Source organism: Osmia lignaria, chromosome 1 (assembly GCF_051020975.1).
Source record: "Osmia lignaria lignaria isolate PbOS001 chromosome 1, iyOsmLign1, whole genome shotgun sequence".
Classification (NCBI taxonomy): Eukaryota; Metazoa; Arthropoda; class Insecta; order Hymenoptera; family Megachilidae; genus Osmia; species Osmia lignaria.
In genome coordinates this window covers 11,769,067-11,795,729 of record NC_135032.1, presented here as the reverse complement: position 1 = coordinate 11,795,729, position 26,663 = coordinate 11,769,067, and the positions used below count along the sequence as shown (strand labels likewise).

Sequence of the window (26,663 nt, the reverse complement as noted above, 5' to 3'; positions counted from 1 at the left end):
CCTGGAGTTTGAGTAGATCAAACTTTCTCACCCTCAGTATTCTCGATTATACGTTTGCATTGATCTAACTTCAACGTTTCACTACCTCTACATATTCCAGATAGAAATGAAGGTTATTTATGAGAAATGAATTTTTGTTGATACCTTGGACCTTTGATGTATAATTGAATGCAATGTAAGCTTCTGGAGGTTTTGGAAGAAGCTCCCCAGGGAAGCCTAGGGAGAGGATAGGGTGATCTTAGGAAGAACTTAAGATGATACTAAAGATAACCTAGGACCCAGGGCAAATTCTAAGGAGAACCTAAGACCTAGAGCAGATCCTAGGAAGGACCTAGGGAGATCTTAACATTCAGCCAACTAAATGAGGTCAACTAAAATGACTAAGACTAACCAAGTGTTAAGACGAATATCAGGAAATTCTAAAGAGAACCTAGGCAAATGCTAAGGAGGACCTAGTTCGTTGTTTTCTCTTCAAAATATAGAACGGAGACAAAGAAAACCAGTTGAAAACCTTCAGACTCTTCAAATGACTTCGCTCTGGATACATGAAACGCTTGCAACTTTCAATTAATAAACTGTCCTACAGATAGTGCGGCCACAATTGCAACGCTTAATTAATCCTCGTATACTTCCAGCAAAGAGAATCGTGAGCAGAGAACCTCTTTCCTAAAATGAATCTAGAACGACAGCGCATCCTGAAGAGTCACAGAGCTTCAAAAATATTCACTGTTACGGAGAGATATCAATTTTACTATCAAATAAAAATGTGAATTCTGTCATCCAGGAAATCGATGCTTTATGAGAATTTCTTACGAAACACGTGATCTGTTTCAAGGATAGCAAGATTGATATCATAAATATTTTTACTGCAAACTTTTCAACCGAGTAGAGTGGTATCTTTCAAAATCATTGTTTTCTGAAGCAACATATAAGAGAAACAATATCAATTTTCAGAACATTTTTAACCGGATAAAAAATACACAAATCATTTTTAGAGATAGAATAGAGATAAGTAATTTTTGGAAATAAGAATTTATTAATTTTTTATATGGATTTATCGCCCTTTGATTTATCTTTATACAAAGTTAGTAAAATACTCCCTGAACACAGCAATAAGTACTTAACGATCATTAACCCTTAACTACCTACAGCGGGACCCTAAAATACCCCCTGTGGTCAGGTAACAGACGACACTTAGCGCCTCAGTAGTCTTCAATTAACTCGAACCTCATAATTTGCTAATTACATGTGTTGATAATGGTTTTCGTTTGAAAGTTAAAAAAAGAATCTCAAAGTGCTACCTACACCAGAAAGTTATAAAAGGTTTCTTTTCCAGGTATTTAAATAGTGTTAGCATTTACACTTAGCAATTGGAAACTAAAAGTGAGCAATCTCATTAATTAAATAATCTGCTAATGAAATTATCACAACTATAATAAAATAGTAATTTTTACTAATCAGTTCCTCAAATTTACATTTTAAAAACCACAGTATACAAAAAAATATGCAAATTATACAGTAGATATAAAAAAAAAATTCCTCACAATGCATAAAATATGCAAAATATGTGACTTATCTAGAGAAAGATAAAATATATTTGCATAACATCCACAGTCTACTTTTACAATTAATCGTCTGAAACGAATCCACGTTTCATGAAACACAGGAACGCACGATATCAAATACAATGATCATGAAACTACAATAAAATTGTTCTAGGATCACCAACAGGTCGACTAGTGGACGACTGCTCACAATTAAGTTCAAGGACAAATTCCATCAGCGAGAAGTTACTTCAGCCTCTGAGAAAACGTGTGCACACGGTCGCTGTATACACGACCCTCGGCGGCTGAGTTACGAGGGGGATGAAAAGTAGGACGAGCATCGTAAAAGAAGTGCAGGCCAAGTTGCATTCCACCTGGTATGTGGCAGCATTAAAATTTACTTTCCCAGTTTCCTATATTTATTGGAGCTGTTCAGCTATCCCTAGATAGGGTCAGAGCAGACGTGTACAACGTTTCGAGGATTTACTACAATGCAGGTCAAAAGTTTCAGACCATGTTGCGTTATACACGCCAACTATAGTAAACCCTGAGATATTTCATTTTTGTTCATGCTGACATGAGCTTCCTTTTTATTAACTATGATATACGGATAGCCTGGATCATCAAAAACCTGGGGCAAACCATAGCTACTGATAATAAATATTATTTTTCATTTATTCCAAAGATTTTGGTAGAGGGTCTGAGTAGTATTTAGAGTGGTGGAAACCCTTAAGATTGGAAGGGAAACGCCAGAAATTCAGTTAATTCGGTTAGGCTTCGGATGCATTCGGCTCATATCGACTGAACATCCTTATGGAGTTACCCCATTTATCACTACTCGCCCTCTTACTGTTAGCCCCCCTTAGTGCTCCATCTAAATACGTCTATGGGGTGTACTGGCTATCGGGAATTCAGGAAAATTCCCGGTGGACCGATAGAGATTTGGAGCCTGATTAATTAAAATTAGGATCCATATTATACAAGAGGATCCCCATGTCACTAATCTCAAAGTAAAAATTTAAGTCCTGGTCCGTCTCTCGTTTAATCCACCCATATAATGTCTACCTAACTTACAGCAATAATTATAATTCTTCAATTGCTATAATTCTGCAACACCTCCCTGTGATTTTTAACGTTTTCTACGCCCTATTACGAAAAAGAAGAGAACAAGTGCAACTCGACGCGTTCGCCTACAATTACGGCTGGATGCCCTTTAACGAGAGCTTCGAAACGCGATGCTCGTTGCAGAATTTTCTAACAAGCAAGATCTCGGCGTGTCCCATCGAACTGGGGATGAAGTAATCGTGGAAAGAACGAGATCCTTGGGCACAATGTGAATTGTGTTACCAGGCGTACCGTATTTAAATCGTAACAAAAACTTCTCCACAGAGGTGTGCAGTTTGACTCGTATTTTATTACGAGGTCGATTCATGCTGGGTGATTTTTATTATTCTCTAGGGTGACACGGCTAACCGAGTTCGAACTTTAAATAAATAGTTGGGTAGGTATTGTACTTGGATTCCGTGACGCGTAGAGAAAGAATTTAATAGAATGTAAACAGAAATGTTTGCCATTGTTCCAATGGATTGTTATTGTTTTGAAGAGTGTCATTATTTCTTTTCCATTGCAAGGAACATTTTCCAACCCTCGCACGGCGGACCATGGAGAGAGCCCCAATTTTAATCTCGATTGACCCAATTGGATCTCAATTGGATCTCGATTGACCCAAACTCCGCTGTGCAAGGGTTAATACAAAGATAAGATATTTGAAATTAGGAGAGAATTATATATGTTTCAAAAAAATATTAAAACAAACCCTGATAAAAAAATATATAAATTGCAATAATCTAAAAAAAATTATTGAAAATAATAATTCAATATTTTTAACTACAACTGATAATAAGAAAAACACAAAAAATTTCTTGTTTACCTTCAGTGAATAAATTTCATTTCTAATTACTCAAACTTCACGTCTAAATATGTAACTTATAAAATGATATTTGCACGAAAAATTCAATTGAAAATCAATTTAAACAAACAAAAATCCCATATTTTGTTAATATGTAAAATTCCTCCCCCAAGTTATCGATCCCATTTTTACTTCTTATATTTTTAATTTAATATCATATAAACCAGTGACTGTTATTAAATCATCGACAGAATTTAATAATAGAGCCTTATTTCTTGAATACAAGTCATCATAATAAAAGAAGTGCTATGTTTATACAAAAAGGGTGGGTCGTACTGTTGCACGTAATTCATGAATGAAAAACTTGGAATAAAAGCGTCGTGAACGACAGACGGAACAATTTCCTTCCTCGCATTGAACTGGTCATTTAGTTTTGCATTTTTACTTACCCATTTACTCGTTCTGAGTCAACATTTTATACGTCATCGTACACGCGGTGCATGCTTACGCGTGCGCGCGCGCGTGACCATCCCTACATCCGACGTATGGTACGCAGCCGAACCTAAAACGCATACACGCATACAAAATACACACCCACATGCACACAGCGACGTATCATCGCCTATCGGAGCTTTATACTCTCGTCATCGAGCTGTATCATATACATTTCTTACCCTTTCTCCTTATATTCACTCTCCAACATTTTGACACTTTCTCCTTCTACGTAAGTACTCATTCGCTCCCGTCCATACACACCAATGTAACGAGCACAGCTGTCTCGTTCTTTCTCACGGTTTCGTTACTCACTTGCCGATAATCTCGCAGAGCTCGTAAACCTCGTCGAAGAGAACCTCGTCGTCCGCCATAGTGGCGACGAGGAGGAGGTCGAAGAAGTCGACCGAGCGAGGGGTCTAAACGCGCCAAAAGGCGCGTTAAAGCTATGCGAATTCGTAATAATTCGTTAAGGTGTGCAATCTTTTTCCTCTCGCCTCTCGCAGCCTGGGTGGACGTCGGTGCTGTTGTGTTTCGTGTCGTGCCGTGCGGAATACGCGGCGGCGTGAACGCAGCCACGTATCGTGGATTCACGGCCGTTCGCTTCTCCCACCCTCTTCGCTGGTTGTCTCTCTCTATCTCGCAGCAGTGACGGATACGTTCTCCTTTACGCACACGTTACGCACAAACACACATCTATATGTAGCACACAATCGCAGATAATACACCCGTGTAGCACGGCCGACCGTGGTCGCACTGGCACTCGATCAGTAGACACCAGTCCGTAACCGTAGAACGGAGTTATGTTGGTAAACTGTACGGTAGAATTTCGCACGATGGCAACGGAGCCGAATACACAATCGACACCGCCTTTAAACTTTCGCTTGCTCACGCCGGCTAAGTCAGCTTATACGACTGACGGTAATACGTAGTATGGACGTCAACACGCTCCTGTCCTGCCTTCTTCAGCACAAAGAAAACCGGATCCGGTCAAATCGGTTACCACAACGAAACAGTCAACCTTTACGATTAACAGAGACCGACCAACGAAAAGCGGCCAGACAGACACTGCACACACTTTCCTCGTCTGTCAAAGGCTGGAGGAGTAGACTCACTCGCTCCGAAGCAAGACTGGTTGCATAAAACGCGGCGAGCGACTGCGCCGACTAACATCCTCCCCACCGGCCCGACGGTGTACCAGCACAGCAATGGTGGGGCGGGCGTGGCGCCGCTTCGCGTGCAACCTTTGATGCTTTAACGCGCCGTATCTTTTGCTTCTTTTCTTTGGCCCCAATATTCCCTAAGAGTAGATGTTATACGTCTAATGGACATACAAGGGATGTTCATCAGTCTTCGATCATTTGAATAGGTAAGATTAGGATGTATAGAGTTGCTCTGATGATAACTGATCCAACTTATCGATGGGACTCGAAAGATATATATAAAGCAATACTGTAACACCGACGAGGTAAGTACTACTAGCCTTTAGGGTTTCGTTTTCCATTTTCATGCCATATCCTACCATATCAATTGTGACAGGATTTACATCACAGCGCTTTTAATGATTAGAATTAAAATCAAAGTTACACATAACATTTGCCATTTGAGATAAGAGGCAGTAATTACTTTTTATTTTGAGAGCCTGGCAGGATCAGGTTAGTTCTAAATGAAGGATTAATCTTTCTTTTATTTTGAGTAAAGCAAAGAAGCTGAGAAAATGGCAGATTTTGCATGCTGGAAAAGGGAGCATAATTTTTATTATTTTAAATATGACAATCCTTCAAAAACTTCTTCTAATTCGCTCTTTTGACCAAATACAATCAACACTATAATTGCTTTATTACGTCCCCATCTTTGTTGAACTGCATGACTTCCAATTGCAATAAACTTTAGTTCAGAATGCAGATACTTCAAGTGCTTGTGATCGTATCCTTTCAGGACTATTATATTCCGCCTATTTTTACATAATAAATTTAATACAATAATCAGTTAATTATTTTTCAATTATCAACAAAATCGAACGTGAATCAATGTATCAATGTATACATTACCCTTCCTTTGTCCAGCTATCAATATACTGATATCTTACTTGATCACTGTCTAATTGACTATAAAGCAACACCAAACCATTTGCTATCTAATATTAATAAAGAATATGTACAGCCTGATTTCATATGGTTTAAGTTTAAGTCTGCTTACAGTTGCTGCTGTTGTTGCTTGGTCCATTCGTAGATCAGTATTAACTATCGCATAAAATATATATTGTGTCGGACCAGGTTCACGTAATTTGGCAGCATGAAAATGTTTCAATTTGTGGCAAATTTTATTTATTCGTCTTTTATTTATGTGACCACTTCTATAACGAGAATGTGCAGGATATAAACCATCGTTATACTGCTATACTAAGTTAAAATAAATGGTTAAAATATAAACCTGTAAGATAGTTGCGATAATTGAACATTATTTTTCTTTGCTTTTCTTTTATGACATGTTCGAATACTTTTTTCTTCTTTCATTATAAAATACGTCCTTAGACTTTAGAAGTATAGTTAATAATCGCTGATTTGTACATTTCAATGCTAATTACTGTCATGGTTTTGAATAGGAAATTGGTATCTGGAACTGTAATCAATTTAAACAATTTTAAATAGCATTCAACTAGAAAAATAGTTCGATGCTTAAAAATAATCCCCCTAAAAATATATTTTATCCTGTTACATATTGTTAAAAATAAGCAGTAGAATACGCATTTATCAAATCTGGATAATGTTTCAGTCGATCCGAACGAAATGCAGAAAACTGTTACATCATCTGTCGCAAACGTTTCTTTCTCTCAAATTTATTTCATTCTGATTACTCATGGATTCAACACATGTTATTATTAATTTATCTGCGACATTTACATACGTCGTATTATGGTTATTAAACAGAGGCTAGTGGAAAATAATTTATCTGGTGTTATCGACTTATATGAAATTTCGTTCAAAATAGAAATATCGCATTCTCGCAAACAGAACGTATCGATATATCGAATACCCGGCAGTTCACGTTAGCAGTGTAGTGTTTGGAATGTTTAGGTTAGAGTAGCTATTTTCATAATTAAAAATAATCACGGTAATTCTGAATGTCATGTGATTAGCGCGAGATTTTTCGATTTTTATAGTGATTAATATTCGAACGCGCGTTTGTTGTATCGGATCAGATTTTCCGCGGTAAAAACAGTGCATGCTGAGAAGGGAAGAGTGTCAAAATAATCTACCAACTGTTCTGTCAGATGTTTTTTATACGACTTTGATACGAAAAGACAAAACTACGGTGAAATTAAGATACTATCTTCAAGATATTTCAAACATTAAAAATGGCAGCGAGTGAACCCGGTGTATCATCAACTCCTAGAGAAGATAACAATTGGAGACGAAATTTGATATTACAGCTCCAAGAAAGAAATAGGAAGCAAACATATTGTTTTGCAGATCTCATCAGTTTGCGTAAGATTTCTTTCTTTATATTCATCAATTTAATTCAAACTATTATTAATTCTATTGAATTATACTAATGTATACTGTTTTTTTATTTACAGACAACAGACTCTTTGAAAATGCAAACACATTGCGTACAGAAAATATTCAGCTAACTATAGCAAATGAAACACTCCGTCGAGAGGCAGTTAGTGGAACTCCTGGATTAGGTGTAAATACTGATCTGGAAGCTCGTCTTTTAAAACAAGCAGAAGAGTTAGCTACATTACATAAAAGAAAAGGAGAAAATACGCAACAAATAGTAGATCTTAATAATAAATTACAAGAAATGATGAAGGAGTTTCAAGCAAAGGAAGCCAGGTGAATATTGCTATTTGATTTTTATGATTTAACATGTGTATAAAAATTTGTATGAGTAATTATTATACATTAACCAATTATATTTGCAGCCTTTCTGAAAGTATGGAGCTTAATGCCAACTTACGTTTAGAAATAAGTAAATGCCTTAGTAGAGAAAGGGAGTTGGAAAGTATTAACCAGATGTTGAAAGATGAACATCAAGCTCTACAACTCGCTTTTGCATCTTTAGAAGAAAAGCTTAGGAAAGCACAGGTATGTTATGGACTATTATTAAACTAACTGTGTAATTAATATACAGATAGTTTATTGTTTTACATAAATAATGTATATTTCTGAAAATCAATAAATTATGAATATTTGTAGGAAGAAAACCGCCAGTTAGTGGAACGCTTAATCAAGTACAAAACAAGAGATGCAGAAAAAGTAAATGAAGAAAATGACAACTTTTTGAAGTAAGTACAATATTTAATTTCATTATGGGCCTCATAGTATATTAACGCCCTTTTTTCTTTAATTAAGGTCTTGCTTATTATCAAGCAAATTATATTTTTCAATAAAATCGTAGAATAGTTACGTATAATATTTTAGTTTCTGTAGAAAATGCTGTGGGCATGATAAATAATATATGCATGTGGTTAGTACTGTTAGATAAAATTGATGAATCACTGACCATTTTACGAATTTCTTATATTCGTTTGAGTGGTTTGCGTTACGTATATTATTTCGTGTTTCTATCGTACCAATAACAAACAGTTTCGGTCTTTTTGTTTCTGACTATTATCGCTTGTCTTATGATTATTCATATCAGGATCATATTTAAGTGGTATACAAAATTTAAAATATCATTACTTCATTATGCCAATATCTGTCGGCTAAAAACTCTCATGACTTAAAAATTAAATTTATTACACAATTATCGCGTAATAAATAGAATAACAATGCCAAGAACGCATGTTTATCAGACATGTATAATTAAATACGCCAAATTTATCATTACTAATGACAGTTTTTCGAATAATGATTTTAACGAAACATTATTTAAAGTAAGAGTATAAAGCAGAAGAGTATATCTTCCAATTTACGAAAGATCGTTTTCAGTAAAGCATGTTGTTTATGCATGTTATATGATATTAAGAGAAACTTGATATTATAAAAATGGAATTGCATCACATTTTACATAAGTCCGTGGGAATGCAAATATAGAAGTGTTAAAGATGTATCAGATAATTTTTAATTCATTATCGGTTTTTTATTACGAAATATTATAGCTTCCTTTACACTCTTTGATGCAACAGGTGATATCTGAACGATTTTAATTTTTTGCAATGGTTCCCCTTTTTGTATTAGATATTCATTAATTTCATATTTCATTACATATTTAATATCATGTTACCATTACAAATGAGTTACTTTATTTCTATAATAATCACTCTCAATCGTACCCATTAATCGTTACAATATCACATTCGACGATTACAACACGTTATTAAGAACAATAACGTTTCTACGACATATTCGTAAATCATTTATTAATTGTAAAATGTTAAGCTTCTCGCACAGACACACGGGATTCTGTTACAACAGTAATCTCCACATTCGCACTTCACACTGCTTGACATTTTCGTTTCAGTGAGAGTTTTTCCAGTCCGACAGCCTTTTTGATGAATACCATATCAAAGTTTGGGTAAGTCTGAGCAAGTGACGTGATAGAAATTACGCTTAAGTGCTCTATTGCAGCTTTGGGTCGTTTGTTTAAGGAACGTGATCCTACAAACCGTTCGCACATATTCACACGAAAAACCTATCGTTTGTGCTTGATTTTCATAAACATTGTATTGTTCTTATTTTGTATAACGAAATTAATATGAAATAGGATGTAGGAATATATAATCGTTGCGAAAAAATGGAAAACAACGTACATATGCATATGTATGACTAATAAACACGTGCACAACTGGACAAGTGTTTCCCTACTAAATGTAACGGTTCAAAGAGTTTAATGATTGTCAATTACTTGAATAAATATAACTAATATTAATATTAACCCTTTGGTTACGGTAGAGTTGGACGTAGACTAAGATTCCAATTATTAAGGATAGTTATAATTAATTTTCGAAAACAAAAATTAATTATCCCAGAATTTTCCATATTAAGGTGGTTTCAAATTTTTGATCGGCAGTGTACTTTTCCATAAAATAAAATAATAGAACAACAAAAGTACTAGAATGCGAGATAAAAAATAAGTAAATCTACTACAGTGATATTTTGTCTTAAATAAATTATTCATAGGGCCATGATAATGGCATAGTACCTAAAGGGTTAAGCATACAACAAATGATAAACGTTTGAAGTAACAACTAACCAGGAACCGTATCGTTAATGTCAAAATATAACAATAGCAAAGCACTGGCGTTACTAATTAATTTTACATCGCATGTAGCATAACAACAGGATGATCAAAGACAAGGGCACTTTACCACGTTGTTTTGGGTATTACAAACGCAGCATTAATTTCGTTCGAATTGATCATTTCTTTCAGGCTGCATCAAATCTTCCTTTGAAGCTTTTGTTCTTTTTTTGTTCCATTCTTTCTTGCAGAAAGAGACAAGCAAAGATGCAAAAGGAATTGGAGGACGCTGCTCGTGACACACGACCGGTCAGTCCTGACAGATCGAATCTAAAAGAAGGAATTGCTGGTCTTCCTACTGCGGTACCGACCAAAGTGTCGGTCACATTTGTACGTTGACAACAATTTAATTTATGAGATACCTAATCATCATGCCATTATGTAAATTTTAGTACAATTTGTTTATTGACACGTTGTAACCAGAAATTGCATGTCTTGTATGATGAGATAAGGGACTGTCGAATCTTGATGCTTGATCTTTGGAAAACTTGTATCACGAACGACTTACATTAGTATTTATTCTCAGCTTATAAGTGTCCAATGATCCAAACGGTATTCAACAAATTTAGGCTAAAATAAAGCCTTCAGATGCGACAAAGTTGGACACTTAGTTTCAGTATTACATAAATACTTTTCTACATGAAATTTCATTTGTAGAATAACGAATGATCATTGATTCTCTGCACGATGCTAATGGTTACAGTTATTTGATGGCATATATTTTATGATATTGGGGATGTTTCAGCTTTAGATTGATTTGCATTATTATCGCACCAACGTCTATACGTAATGATTAGAGGTGTGCGAGAACCCAAAAATATCGGGTCGGGTCGAGTCGAGTTCTCGCACACCTGTACCTTCAAAATCCTATTCAATTCGACCCAAGTGTCGAGTACTCGAAATTTTCAGGTTCTCGCACACCTCTAGTAATAATAGTTTTCGTTTAATCGTTTCATACGTATTATTCCCTTCGAGTGTTATAAGTGAATCGAGAATAAGTGAACTATTTTTATAATATTCTGTGGAATATGGATGGAAATGTTTCTAAACTATAGAGTTTGATATGATACTTGTTTCTGTTTTAAAGTAGAAGGAAGGAAAGATATATCTATATAGAAATGGTATACAGTAATTTTTCGACGATTTAAAAAAAAGGATCTTGTTAGTGTAATTTTGTTAACTAGTTATATAAGGACACTTTTGGTTTATAAGTTAGCACCTAGTGTCTATTATAGATCATTCGATGGGATACACGTACAATTATTTATAAAATTCAGATTTTTCAGACGTGCATGTTACATTATTAAAATGTTAATATTTTATTGTGCGATTCTATGTTTTAGTGATATTTACAATGTTACGTTCTGATCGAAATATTGTTTAAGGAAAGTATATTATATGTAGCATAGTATTGAAATATTTAAGTTAAGTATGTTTAATTCTGTGTTTGACAAATGTAGTTACTTTATAATACGTAAAAAATGTTAGAAATGTAGTTTGGAATTTTATATTATTTTAAACGGGAACGGCGATGACAAAAGTATTATTTAAAACGGGAATAATAATTATGTGAAGATTGAAATAATTTTTTTTGTTGACACACCATGCTCCTATGTGCTCTATTTTTTCTTAATTCTATCAATAATACTGTTCATTAATGTTCACGCGTATTTATTTCAATACAATCACATTAAAAAAAAAAAAAACGTTCTGTAAATAATGTGTTCAGTCTTAGTGAGTATAGGTGTTAGATGTTAATGTGTTTCAAAGAGAGAAATATTCGTCTCATTAAAACACTTTGTGTAGTATACATTACCATAATTACGCTTAACATTTTATGTACACTTTTTATGCATGAAAACTGCAAATATCGTTAATTTATTGCAATATTTAAAAGCTTCATTTACATTGTAATGAGGTTGTCACTATCTATCTATATTCTTTCACATTCTCTGGTCATTTAATTGTTAACAATCGATGATGCTCGATAGTATATGGTGTAAAGGGTAATATTTTCGCTAACTTAAAAGTAGGCAACGTAGTGAGTAGTATTTGATCATTTATTCATAATAGTAGTATTAGCTAATTTTTAATAAAATTAGAAATTTTGAAAGCTTCTAGATTTGAAAAGACATTAGTCAGCTTCTATCTAAATTATGACATTTTTTCATTGAAATTGATATGTATTTTTTGCTTCTATAAGAAGTACAATTATGAATTTTAATACATTTGTTACGTTAACTGTTGACTCATGCATGCACATTTTTCAAAATTTATACGTCAAGTGTTTCGTAACCCTTGCAGAATGCTCACGACGGAGAAGTTTATGCTGTAAAATGGTCTCCTGTTGAGAGGATCCTCGCGACCGGAGGGGCTGACAGAAAGGTGAAGCTTTGGAGTATCACAAAAGGTAATTAAAAAAAAAAAAAAAAAAAGTTTTGACCTGAAATTAAGTACATAAATGAATAAAAGTGTTAAAATTGTTGAGAAATTTGTTTAAAATTAATGGTGTCACTTTGTAACACTATAAATTCTGTTTCCAGCCAATATTTATCGAGAATATCATTTCCCGCGTTCAACGAGATAATGTAGGCTAATCAATTGATATGAAAGTCACTTTAAAATTTCATTAAAACTTACTGCAACGAAGTAATTAAAACTTTGTTACCGTCTTTTGTTCGCGAATACATGCTAGAGAACTTTTCGTTTCGTGCTAAATGAAAGAATAACGGATAGTTTAAATATTAGTCGCCAGCAATAATTTACTAAGTCGACGGTAAATTATACAATTATTTGCTAATAGACTAATTTACGAGCATATAAAGTTTCAATTCGTAACGTGTCATTAATTTTTATTACCAAGTTATGAATGATTTTTCGCTCAGTGGAGTGTATTAATTAACATAGTAATTACCATTCAAGTACAATATTCAAACGTACAATAATATTTCAAACAAAGTTCACTGTAATATATTGTTCTTTTGAAAAGTTTTTGTTTGTTTATTAAGTGGGTTTCGAAAAATGTTATAGAGCTTGCAAAATTAAAAGAATTCCTATTTTTTTTATTATGATAATTTCATAGTCTTTATGATATACATCAGTTTTGAGACACCTTGTACATTGGTACCGAACGTGTTAACGAATCAACAGGTTACTCGATGCAATCAGGGATAGCTCGTATAGTCGAACGTAGAGACGTCTATTAAAACCCTGCCTGAGCTAGAAACATTTTCCTCTCCATACTGAAACGACCATACGCACTATAACGTATTTCGAATGTAATCCCTTTGCCGCGTTGCAAATTGGATGAAACATCCGTCCTTATTGTGGGTTATATCCGCTTATCCCACCCTTTCACGGCTCTTCTTCACCCATTCTCGACACTTCGGTGTATTGTTTCCATCCCCCTTTCCAAACTGCACGTGATTTCCTTTATCCCCTTCGCCACTCTATTCGACAATGTCGATTAAATTAATTTTGGTAATGCCGTAGGCGAAACATTTGTAATTTTAATACCTAATTTTTCATTTTATTATTCTTTATTGTATCACACGTTAATTCGAAATTTATTAATTGGTAATTTTGCAGTTTTAATTATAAAGGTTTTCAAATATAATTCTATGAATTCTATGAATTCAGATTCCATGAAATGTCATTTGAAATAATTGCCAAAGAGCATATATTATTGAAATTTTTGTTAAGATAAAAATAGAATAAAATTATAAATAAAATGAGACAGACGATAAAGTCTAGATTTATATCTGTCGTTATTGAAGTTTTTATTAAAATAAAAATGGAAGTTGTAAATGAAACCATCAGACAAATGATGAAGTGATAATTTGAGAGGATTGTTTCGATTACAAATTGACGTTTATTGTTATTTTATTTTTCAGGTACTTCGGAGAGTAAAGGAATTCTTGTTGGCAGCAACGCAGGAGTAATGTCTGTTGATTTCGATTCAACGGGGACGCTGATCCTTGGAGCATCTAATGATTATGCCAGCCGGGTGTGGACTGTGAGTGATCTTCGACTAAAGGTAAGTGGAAAATTTGCATGTAATTTATCATTCGAGAACAGGCTTGGATGAATCTGTTAATTGGGCAATTATCGAGGTACTTTGCTCGTATCTGCATAGGAAATTTTCTTTAACCCTTTCGCTATTGAAGGAGAACCATAGCCGTCCTACGCAGTGTTCATATCATATTTCAAAGTAGAGACAGCATGTAGATAAAGTAAAATTAAAAACAAAAAACACTTGCAATGAAAAATGTTTTATTGCAAATATAGTTTTATAAAGAAAATTATTTTATTTATATTTATGTTAATTTTCTTCTGTATATTTCATTTACATTTATTTTAATTTCAGATTATTGTATGTTTCATTTACAATTATTTTATTTAAATTAAATTAGATAATTTAATAAGCAAATATATTAAACCTTTTGTCACGGTCGTAGCGAAAGGGTTAAAAATTGCGATGGTATAAAATATTTTTTAGTTTCGCATAATATCATTTATATTTATAAAAATAAATTGCACGAATGTTTACAGTCAGAATTTAACTGTAAATACTAGACTATAGAAAATGAAACGATGTTCCATTTAAAATAGTCTTTTTAACGTATAACGGTGTTCGAACTCTTTGCGATAATAATACGGGATTATGCGCGGTGCGCTCTATTACTGAAACTTGCATATTAATGCGTTGGTAATTGTACCGTAAAATTGCGTGAGTTATTACAAAGTGACGAGGTTTCATTAAAACAACATCACCGCTTTTATTCGCTGTTATAAATACGTCACTCTACACCCAACAGTGAAGGGTGTTAAAAGAACTGCGTTTAAGAAAGGTGTCATAATGATACATAATTAACTTTCTTTTCTTCTTGAAAGCATTATATGATTACTTTATCAGTGATGTCATCGAAGAAGTTTAATGATTAATCTATTTAACTACAATTTGAAAGAATTATAAATTGGAATATTTTTTATTCCATTATCTGCTATGTTTCCTAATAAGGTCGTAAAGCAAAATATGGTTCTGAAAAGTCATAATCATTGAAGAATTTTTATGTCTGTTTTACCGTGCTATTCGATTCATCCCAATTCCATAACCTTTTGCCGAAGAATAATACTCTCTTCTTTCGTCGATGATGTCAATATTCCCTCATCTAAAGTTTGTCCCAGTTCTTCTGCTCTTCGCCAATTCTTGATGTTGGCCACGGAACGAAAAGTTTCCTGGTTGTCTTTCTCGTGGTCCTATCTTCTTTTTCCTCTTTGTGTTTCTTTCTGGAAATCTCGTTGAAAGCGGAAAAGTCATCTGGGAAATGATTTTTTTCTCAATTTGCTACGCTGAAGTATTTTGTAAGAAGTTGGAAAGACTAGGGCGGACGAGTACTGTATTTTATTATATTATATTGTATTTTCCATCCGGAAGATGGTGCATTTTTTATCACACCTTTTTAAAAATTAAATTTAAGGCGCCGCGTCGTTGGGTGCTCGCCCACCCTTTCCCTCCCCTAAGTCGCTATTGAGCATATACAAAAGCTAGATAGCCGGATAGCGCGAGTTTACGGTCTGGCACGGCCATGACATACCCGATACCGCGTTTCTAAGTCGCATTGTGAGTTTCAGGTTGCTTGCTATGCGGTAATATCGCCGTTTATAGCTAGCCGGTTGCCGATAGAATACAATGTGTAATATATCCGTGTAAAAGAGTACAGTAGGAGATGTTTCTGCCCTGCGTTGCTCCTCTAACCGATGGAAGCGTACCATGCACGCGGGTGTACAAATATTTCATCCTCTCCAGGATCTTCCTCTCGTTCCTCCGATTTTTTCCGTCTTCCCTCGTTGAATTTTTCTGTGTTCTGTTTACAAGCAAGGGCGCGTCGGGAATCCACTCAGCAGGCGGCAGTTTCATTCCGAAGATTGGCGGCCAATGGCGCGTAAAGTTGCGAGAAAACACGCGAACTGCGAGGTACAGCCTCCTCTTCGGCTATTCACGATGAAAGGTGCGAGAACTGACCTGACGTCTGATGTTTATTCCCCGGTGTGCCTCGAACCATCCACGCAACGTTTCTCAGACGTTATTCTTGGAACAGGAACCCTTGATCAATTTCTTCGGCTTGTGGACCAGTTTCTTGTGGGACTCCCTCTTGCTGGCTCGTGTCAACCCGTACGTCTCTCGTTCCGTGAATTATAGTTCCTTTTATTCAGCAAGGACAGCAAGAAAATGAAACGTAACGTTTCATTCCTCTCGGTTATTCAGGCCGATTCTACCTTCGTAGCAAAAAACCTCGGGCAATTATGGAATTTCAATATTTTCGTTAGCTGAACGAATCGTTTCTGGGTAGATTTCATTCCGGAAGCTCGAATTCATGAATAAAGTTCTTACCTTGTTGAAGTAGAAGCAAGTAGAAGGGAAAATGGATGATCGTTTATCTATTTATTTCCTTTCGGATGGTTTCTATCCATTATTGTCATTGATCTTCTAAATTTTATATTTTTCTTTAGATTCTTGTTTGTCACCCTTCTAGTCGGAGAAACGATGCGTTAAACGAATATCAATGGTGTTGGAGGGTACCTGGCTGGACCGATAATGGACTCAATTTCGCGGCACTAGGACGTCGGGTCGTTTGGATTTCTCACGTCTTCGACGTAGTATCGATTCTCTGGTGAAGCCCTCACAGTGATTTCCTGGTCGTTCACCATTGTGAAATCGTCATACCTTTTTCTGTCGCTTCGATCTCCCAATAGACGTACAGGCTATTTCGTTTTCCTTTCATGCACTGTTCTTTGTTCGCGATCGTAAGGTACTATAAGATAACCGTAATGTGAGTCTGATATTTTTCTAAATCATAAACAATTCTTGGGTGAATTGAAAAAAAATTATCGAACGCCTATTTCTTCAGGAAAAAATATCCACAAATGTATTTTAAAATTTGTATAATTCCTTTTACATAATTAAATCCTTCAGATACGAAGTGTTTAAGACTACCAAAAAATTAATATCTGTTCAACGAAATTAATTAAAAATACGGGCTGAAAAGAGTTGGCTGTTTCGACTAAGACTGAAACGTTAATTCCGGAAATACGAAGGTGCTTTCAGGCGTCATCCAGTAGAGTAATTTCAGGGTAACACGGTGGGCAGTGGGCAGCAAGGTGGTAGTCCCCTCTGTTCAAAGGCATTACTTTCGTGCCGAGGCCAGTAATTACCTCGCGAAATTACCGCATTTACATCCCTAATAGGATATAGGTAGGAATGTCAGGTACACTGGCCGAGAACATCAGGGGGAAAGAAAAAGAAACGAGGAATTAATCTAAACACTGGCTTTACAGCGAGTCCTTGCGCGAATAGAATCTAACGTTTCGTATGAACCGCGTTTTTATTTCTGTCAGCTATCATTTTTTTATTCAATTTAAATTGGATTGCATGTATTAAATTTAATAAACACGACTCGAAGATTGTTTGTGGTAGGTTGTGTTTATTTCGTTCTAATAATAAGAATAATTTCTAGTTCATTTGCAATATTTATTATAAGTTTCAATTGATCACAGAATATTTTTTCATCAATATTTGTCGAGAATTTGCAAAGATCAGACTGTGTAATTCCTTGACCTGTTATAAGGGATATGCAAACCATATTGCCTTATTATACCTTGTGCACTCTACATACATGTATGCATAGCATCAAGTGGGTAGTTGGAATGGAAAGAGTATTAGCATTCTTACCTATCGCTAATTCTTTCGTTCTCCATGCTAGTGCATTCCTACTGTTCCCTTTTCTAAGGGTAGTAGCGTGTTTAACTCTTGAACAGCGGAATCTGGGTCAATCGTGACCCAAACTTATGAAACGTATACAAGGGTAGTTAATTGTATAATACTTAAACGAAAGGGTTTAGTATATTGAAGGTATAATTTGATACGTCCAATTTTTTCATATTACCAGTCAATCTTTTTTTAATTTTACTTTGTGCTTTTTTTATTAGCAGTGAATTTCAGATACGCGACACGTCGTCAAATATTTGCGTTGATCACGTATCGTAAGAGATTGATATTTTTTCGTTACTAATCTGTCTGTGTACTCTATTTTCCTATATTTTATTAGTCGTATTTGGAAACTTTAGCGAATAGCGCGCGTGCAAACAGAAAATTGAAGCAATAGTTGATCCATCAAATTTGCTGATTTTTTTTTCATATGCAAACATAGATCCGTAAACACATATGTCCTTTTGAATTTCGGCTTTTCCATTTTATTTTATAAAGTAAAGAAGAGATCTGAAACGTTTTTCTCTACCAACGAAACCCTCTTTCATTTCGTTTTGTATTTATACAAAAAATGTATACTGTTCTAGATTTTCCAATTACAGGTATTGAAGTTCTGTTAATTTTATACAATATTTATTTATACAAAAATTTGAGTAGCAATATTTTAATTTTTTCTTATAGTTATTAAACATTAGATTTCTATTTTGAGTCAATTTCACCCAAATGGTGCTCGAGAGTGAATTATACAAATCCGTATAAATTTCAATCTTGTGTTTGAAATTTGCATCCCAAAATAGTGGTTGCTTTCGGAGAAACAGTAGAAGCAACGCATTTGGAAAGTTTTGCAGATTCCCTATTCCCGAAATGGTGTAAATGTCCTGGCTGTTGGCCAGGGACACGCTTAACGAAATCAGCACGTTTGTACCGAACAACACACGCGGGACAATGAACAACCTGTAGATATTTGGCCAGCTAACTGTGTTTCGAATGGGAGCATGGTGTCACGCTTGGATTTACGGGACGGTGTTAGGTTTCTCGAAGAATCTTGCAGGAACTTGTGGCCGGATACAGTTTTAACAGCTTTTTCAACCTGGGAAAAATATACGACCCTTATATGTGTCTGTGTCCATTGTTCTGTATACAGGATGTCTCAAAAAAGATATTCCTCTGAAAGATAAAAAATCTTCAAGTTTCGTAGTGTACATTATTTTTGAGACATCCTGTATACTTCCACGAGTACGTGAAAAGAAGGGTGACGGTTCTTTTTACGGTTGCTACTCCTTTTTTCTTCGTTTCCTCTCTGTACTTTCGGTGCGAAAACGCTCGACCCCGGTTGCATAACCATGGCTGCGAAAGTAATTAGTATTTACGCCAGTTTCAAAAGCGACCCTGGGTGTCATCTTTTCTTTCATCGCGAAGGAGTGTGTTTTTAACGTGGCGTAATGCAGAGATTCATGAACTTTGCTGGAAGATTCGTGAAAGCTCGCTTCCAAATAACGGATGAGTATGCATTCTATATCAATTAACTATTAATTAGTAATTAATATACCTCTATACATCTGTCTAAAATAACACTGTCGATGAACTATGAATGGTTATGATTTTTATGAACAAGTCGGAGAACTATTTAATTTGCTCTACCATAATTATCAAAGAGGAAAAACAAGGAATTCAATATTAAATATTTTTATTGTAAGCTTCAATAAGATTATAATACTTTAGATAACTTGCACTTCCTCATTAGCAAAATGACATTACAACTAATTTGTTAATGATAGAAATTATTCTCCCCTTATAATTTTCCAACCATTCTTAATAATTAGCTCTTATCTCATGTCTCATTAAATGATTATCGAGCCGCAAAACAGTTGTGCCATTTAATTCTTCAATGATAGGATGCAGGAAAGAAAGGTTGACAGCGGGGGAAAAAGAAACGAAGAGTGTCTTAAACACGCTCCAATTACTACGTTCAGATCTTTCGAGTGGCTTATAGATACAGTACAATGACTGTCTCTGATCTAAATCGGATTTCGTTTCGGTTCCAGTCTCCATTCTTCGAATGCTAGGTACTCGTGTGCTCTGACCACGTACGTGCAAGCCGAGCTGGAAGTTAAAACGTCCCCTGAACCGTGTATGTAGGTCTTTCGTTGAAGCTAAAAACGAAAGGGTGAAATCGGTTGGAAAGCGCAAGCTTTTACACTTTTGACTTTAACCACTGGCTGGTCTCTTTCCACCGGCACTATGCGCATTTATTGTATCCATTATTCTTGAAACGACTCCGTGCGTGCTGTCACGCATCGCGTGACAACGTGGAAGAGCCTTTTTCGCGAGGAACTGATGCACTGAAAGAAGCCAGGGGCAATGTTCCTGCATGCTATCTTACAACACCATTGTTCATAATCTGACGCGTTCCATTATGAATAGCTTCTCGATTCGAAGGTTCTTGTAATTCTTGTAATACTAACTGCTTTCTGAAATATTATTGCATAATCCGTTAATCCTTTTTTGGATAGATCCTTTCTTGGGATCATTATTTCGTTTAAGTACCATTTTCTCTGAATTGATTAATTCAGACGAATTTTATGCATACCTTGACGAGATAATAGAGGATGTTTGAATTTTTAATTTTCTTATTTTAATTACGAACGTTCACAATTTCCTTTCTCCCCTTAGTTTTCCATTATCCGGGTAAAATTAAATCGTCAATACGTTATCATTTCGCGTTGATCGGTAGCAGGGAAAGTATTTGATCTGCATCGAAAATTATGCACGCCGAGCGCGTACCAATACGGCGGGCATAATTTCAATTTGTTCCTTTCCTTCGTTCGCATAATTCCTCTGTGTTCTATCTTCGGTGGTGAGCTCACTGTGCTCCATAAATGACACAAAGCCGGCATTCCATGGTACGTTTTAAACGCACATTGAACACGAAACTATTTTCGATACCGGATTCAGTCGGTTCTAATGAAGCAGCGGTGTTCGTTCGCGGTATCCATCCGGACAGGGTTGCAAAACTCCTTGGAAGGAATTTAATTAATGGGGCACCGTTTGTATGATGTTATTCGCACCCATCCCGTCCCTCGCTATTTTCCCCCCTTGCTCCAGATATGAACCGGATTTAAATTAAAAGTGTCGAGAACTTTTAAACGTGAGGATTCCGACCGAGTCGACCGACCATCTGAATTCTGAGCTAATTAAATCCGGAGCCGAGCTTATTGCGGATCTTGGTATTGTACCACGGAACGGTCTGATTACTGCGACAGTTATGCCGCAGTGGATGGTAATGTTCGATAATTATTGCAGCCTTCTGATCTTAACCACTGGAATTTTAATGCCCGTGTATGATCGATCAAGATGCGGTTTGCATGTTTGAATATTTAACGAATTCATTTCCCTCAGCAGACCATTCATTTCTACGTGCCTCCCGCCTACTCGAAACTTCATTAATTGGTGCATTCAACCAAGACTTGCATAATGCTTTATCGATGCGATGGATGAAATTTTTGATTCCAAAAATTCATTATTTTTATGATAAGAAAAGTCTTCGAAATCCTGTCAAATTCATTCACGACAGATCCACCCCTTGCTATGGAAGGATATTTAATTACCTTTCTTAATAGACAGATATCCTATACATTCCTTAAGCTAATGGAATTAGTTTATGGATCTCCGGTACAGATAAACGTAACCCTCCGTTTTCCTTCCACCCACTTTTACACGGATATTCCTGCCACCATTTCGACTTATACGTCTTGCTGGTGTCTGTCCCGTTCCAACGATTGTCCCTTTACTTCCCTCTTGTTCCTCACTCGTGATGCTGCTTGTTGGGTTACGAGATCGAGGGTCTGCTACCGACTATAATAGCACAATGTCAGATAATTTCGCACGCAGTGCTCTAGCTCTATTGTATTCTCGAATAGAGTCGGCGAAGGCCTTATCTGGAAACTAGTGACGGTTCAATTAGACGAGTCTGCGGGGGTGTACTTAATCAGCGACGTCCCTGGTGGAATAAACAAATGTTGATACATTGCGGGATCGAGCAAGTTGTTGTTGACTGTTTTGCAAATGCATAAATGAGTGATTTTTTCAAGTGGCATCGAATAGTAAATTTTTCAATTCTCCAAGGTTCCAAATTTCTAAATTTCTCAATTTTCAGTTTCCCATTTTCCGATTTTCCAGTTCTTAAATTTGGTAGTTTGAAAATTTGATGTTTCATAAATGATAACATAAATGAAATTTTATGCTCTATTTTATTTTCAATTTTCTTCAAAAACGCTCAAGTCAATTACCGCGTATCTACTGTCGTTCGCATAAATCCTAAAACTTGGACGTACCCGGATAGTTCTTGAATCTGGTTGCCATTAAACATAGTAACGGCTATAAAGGATTAACGAGTCGTTAAAAATTGACGTCCGAAATTAGGATCGGTCCTCACGAAAGAACGAACATGCCCGGTTAAAGGAGGACGTCTGATTACAAGACACAAAGGAATCATTACGACGTCGAAGATTGTAGACGTGTCTGTGCGAACCGGAAGGCAACGGGTCTCCCTGGCTAGGTCAAAGATTATAATTAAAGACGAATCTTTATTCGGAACAGACGAGTTCGGAAGGTCTTTTCTCGTGAACCGGGGTTGCTATAGTTACGATGAAAGCGGACAGGAATATCGACCGAGAAACTACACTAGACGGACTCGCTCAATTCGCTCGGTTAAGTTCGAGCGAGGAGAATAAAGAAAGGGAGAAAAGGAGAAAACGTGGGACGGGAGGCAAAGATAATTAGTTGATTCGCTGGAGAATAATTAACTGGAGATTCCGTTAATCCCCTAAAGCGTTCACGTTTTCATTCTTTACGACTGTCACGTTTCTTCGGTCTGACCGGAACAACGATAGCAGTTCAGCGTCAGAATTGAGAACGATTTCTGATCGTTCCTGTGGCTTTGTGTTTCGGAAAATTGAATTTCCTGGAAGTAGAAGAAACCAAGAGACACTGTTTCCTTGGATGAGAAACAGGGATGATAAATTTCGCGTGGAGGTTGGGGTTGAGAATTATGAGGACTTTATGTATTTTCCCGGTGTTCAACTGCGCGGCTTAACACAACTCGTCCTGATGAATGGCTCGAATTCCGTTGAATATTAGGCGTTGAAATCACGTTTGCTAGGAAACACGCGTGTGCGCCATTGGAACGGATAATTTGTAACCAAATTAGCGCGGGAATCCTCGAATCCTTTCGCTGTGTTGCTCGTATAATACCTTTCGACCATTTTACCGGTCTTGTTAGTGAAAAGGTGCTAATTAAAGCGGGGCATTTTCTTTCTGGAACTGTTGTCGGGTTAAATACTCTTAATTTAGTCTAATTTCCGAGCCGTATGAAATAAGCTGTTACGCGTTAAAATCTGACGGACGGTTTGTTTTTATTCTTCCTCGTGAATTTAATATACCGTGGTATTCAGAAACATTTTTGGTTTATGAGTAGAGTAATAAATTTCACGAATTTTGCTTTTAATTGCCTTTGCCATGTATCTGAGGATGACAGCTTTGATAGATTCAGGATATTATGCTGTTAATTGGAATTTTTTTTATACGAAATTAAACTCTTTTTTTATAAATATTTTATTTTTATAATAATGGAGAATATTAGAAGTGAAGAGACATAAACGTAGCAATATGTCGATTATACAGTCATGAACTTTGCTCGTTTGACTGTCCCAATGCTCGTAAAAAGTGTACTGTGATTATCTGGGAAATAACACGTCTGGGAGAAGATTCATCGCAGAGTAGATTACCTCTTTGGATAGGGAGCAATCAACGAGTGTTTGTTGAACGAATAACATCTTCTTTCATTTGCTTCTGATAAACCAATTTACACTTTAGTTAGTTTCTCACATTATTGGAAATACGTAATAGATTATTTAGAAGTTTATCATTTTGTGTTTTTACTTTTTAAAAGAATACTGAATCGTGTCAGGTTCCATTGTCATTCATCTATTTTCTACAGAGATTATTGATAAATCTCTTATGAGGTTGATTTTCTGATCATTTAACATGCAAGAACTTACGCATTATCCTAAGACTCCTGCCTAATAATGAATGCCCAAACGTTCTCAACACGTACGCTCGCATCAATTATGCATGCACCTATCTATCCACCGCTGACAGGTCATATACGGGAACGTATATATCCGTCTGCGGCACGTCCAAAGCGTCAGTTTGATTTCCAAATAGGTACTCTCCTTTGATGATGTATGTACACTTTCGTGGCTGTTTCTGTGTTAGTAAAAATTCACCGTGGCGTAAACAGTTTTGCCATTACGCTATAAAGTCGTAGGATTTCGCAGCCTGGGAGGCTGCGACGGAAAAGGAAACGGGGGTTAGCTTTATCAGAAGGCGAGGACGAAGATTGATTCGCGGCAACTCGCGGTGCCAACGTTTGAGATTTCCTATCTAGACAACATATACCACGGGGATGAAAGTAGCAGACATTACGAGTACGGTGCTATGTTTATTAACTCCTGTCTGCACTGAACGGTAGAAAAATATGTTTTAGTTGCAGAATGAAGCTGAAACCTGTACTGTCATGGATAATCATTGGAGGAATAAGCTATAATTTTTGTTAACCAGTTGTTTTTCATCTTTCATAAAGTAGTCGAATGAAATATCCAGCTGATGTAGCAGGACATGTTTATCTTGATCAATACGTGGTGTAGTTATCTAGATCATTATTAAATTTTTTCTGGTTGGTCTTTAAAGTTTTGAAGTTCTGTTCTATGTGTCAGTATAGTTATGATTTACAATAAGATTAAAATTGAATAAAATAATTAAGATATATGGAACTGGTTCTTCATACAGTTGGTGTACTCTGAAGTTCAAATTATTTTTGTATAAATTAATTTTAAGATAATTAACATTTATTTCATAAAAAATTATTCCTGGTACAGAATAGCATTTAAATTTTCATTTTCTACACACAATTCTTTCATACTAATTATAAAACAACAAAAGTATGTCAATTTCCCAGAATGTATTTTTCTGTACTTTCTTCTCAAACTTCCATGATTTTCTTCAATTCCAAGGAACCATCTAAACCGAGAACAATCCTTTTTCTCGTTTGTTTCATCCTCGGGTGATATAACTGTTTCTACAGTTCCTGGTGTTATCCATCTGACAAGTTATTTGAACTTCTATGATGAGCAGATAAGAGGAGGCTACCTGCTGAAGTAATATAGTCAGGCTTTAATCTCAGCCTGCGATGACGAGGTACTTATTAATGATGACGATGCAAATGAAACTGAAAGTTCACAGATCGGCAGGATCGATAATGGTTACATGTCTATCGATATTATCGAACCGTGCAGCAAGGAGCAAATTGAGCTGCCACTCTACGCATCGTGCTTTTTCTTATCATTATATTCTTCTTAAAAGCACCCTTGCTTTCGTTTTACGCTTCACTCTTGCAGTCCGCGCAATCGACTTCCTCTTTACTCGCTTCTCTTCTAGTTCCACCATCTCAGTTGCCTTTTTTTCTCGTACCCTGTTGTGGTTGTATTTTCTCGCTCGTAAGTTGAAAACTTGAAACTCGAGGAACGTGGAGGGTTGCAATATCGATTGAACTTCTTCGATCGCTCCGGGCGTTAACGACGCGTTCAGACTGTGAGATTCGTTGAAATCGGAAAGTTTCCACGCCTCAACGGAATTCTGGACGCGAATCGAACGAAATTCGAGTGCTTTTATAAAGTACACGGAGTATACATTTTTAGAAACGTTGGGAATGATATACAGTTTAGATAAAAGTATTGGAAATACATATGTCTTCTCCTTTAGGGTACATTGATATAATTACTCCTTGTATTACTCCTACTAATGGAATATAATTTGGATACTATTAAAATATAAAATTTAAAGAATCTTTCCCCCTTATATGAAAGTTAAACGTTCAGAACAACAGTGTATATCGTAGATACCCGCGCTTAATCCTAACTCGATAATACGCTTGTTTCGTCTCAGATGAAGTTGCGGTCCGGAAGAACGTGTTGCAGTAAGTAATTTAGCGATTTTCGGGGGTCGTGCTGTCCCATCTTTGAACAGGGAAATGCAAATTGTCTTTCGACGACGCGACGGATCGTTGAATCCTCTTGAGATCTGCTGTGGCACGGCTCGTTTTGCGATGAAAATACGAAGTCCAGGACCGCGGCCGATTTTCCGACCAGACATCCTCAATCTTCATCGTAACTCTTATCAGTCGACGTAAATGAATTCACCGTGTTGCCGGATGCATACGTAAAAAACCGACTGATGGCTCCCCTAAGTCACGTTTCCCGATGCTCTTCCTATCGATGCTCGGTGTCGCTTCTTTTAAATGCTACCCTCGTTCGCGAGGCAACTCTATTGGCTTAATAGAATGTGCCTACGATGTAACGAATAGGAATTTTTTCTCGGTAAATAAACGGTGCAGGGGTGAAGTGGCATGGAGGTGGTTCGTACACTCGAGGGGGTGTGAATCAAATTTATCGCGCGAAAGTGTACCAGGGTAATTTTATCTGATAGACGTGTGCAAAAATTCTGTGACAATGCTTTTTATTATTTTTTATTTTAGTCAACAATTGAGAGATATCTGATTTATAAGCTCCAATTATTTAAAAAGAATTTTTCTTTTCTTCTTCTTCTTCTTCTTTTCAGTCCCTTTCTCGAAGATATAACTTTACAA

The 26,663-nt window shown here is 36.1% G+C and overlaps 3 protein-coding genes across 14 annotated transcripts in view; 1 reads left to right on the top strand and 2 right to left on the bottom strand.

The window, feature by feature from the left end:
* The window catches only part of CASK (peripheral plasma membrane protein CASK), a 138,783-nt gene extending 133,689 nt beyond the window's left edge, over positions 1–5,094 (bottom strand). For 5 of the 10 annotated variants that reach the window (XM_076693336.1, XM_076693285.1, XM_076693357.1 and 2 more), the window contains exon 1: positions 4,128–4,253. In XM_076693336.1, the coding sequence (XP_076549451.1) occupies positions 4,128–4,189 (62 nt within the window). In that variant the 5' untranslated portion in view covers positions 4,190–4,253. Of the gene's footprint in view, positions 1–3,902; positions 4,016–4,127 lie in introns of all 10 variants that reach the window. The other 5 variants (XM_034328152.2, XM_034328154.2, XM_076688031.1 and 2 more) reach the window with 4 other exon arrangements.
* Positions 5,095–5,444: 350 nt separating this feature from the next.
* LOC117606129 (uncharacterized) lies at positions 5,445–6,799 on the bottom strand. The gene is made up of 5 exons (XM_034328185.1): positions 6,664–6,799; positions 6,379–6,567; positions 6,145–6,301; positions 5,997–6,082; positions 5,445–5,899 (listed from the first exon to the last, which is right to left on the bottom strand). Exons 2-5 carry the CDS (start codon positions 6,459–6,461, stop codon positions 5,704–5,706), a joined length of 522 nt encoding a protein of 173 aa, XP_034184076.1. The 5' UTR covers positions 6,462–6,567; positions 6,664–6,799; the 3' UTR covers positions 5,445–5,703.
* Positions 6,676–26,663, top strand: part of Atg16 (Autophagy-related 16) — a 397,790-nt gene continuing 377,802 nt past the window's right edge. Inside the window, exons 1-8 of one of the 3 annotated variants that reach the window (XM_034328182.2) lie at positions 6,676–7,433; positions 7,526–7,784; positions 7,874–8,036; positions 8,148–8,236; positions 9,415–9,468; positions 10,383–10,521; positions 12,496–12,601; positions 14,085–14,227. In XM_034328182.2, coding sequence (XP_034184073.1) covers positions 7,304–7,433; positions 7,526–7,784; positions 7,874–8,036; positions 8,148–8,236; positions 9,415–9,468; positions 10,383–10,521; positions 12,496–12,601; positions 14,085–14,227 — 1,083 coding nt within the window. In that variant the 5' untranslated portion in view covers positions 6,676–7,303. The remainder of the gene's footprint in view (positions 7,434–7,525; positions 7,785–7,873; positions 8,037–8,147; positions 8,237–9,414; positions 9,469–10,382; positions 10,522–12,495; positions 12,602–14,084; positions 14,228–26,663) is intronic. The other 2 variants (XM_034328179.2, XM_034328180.2) reach the window with 2 other exon arrangements.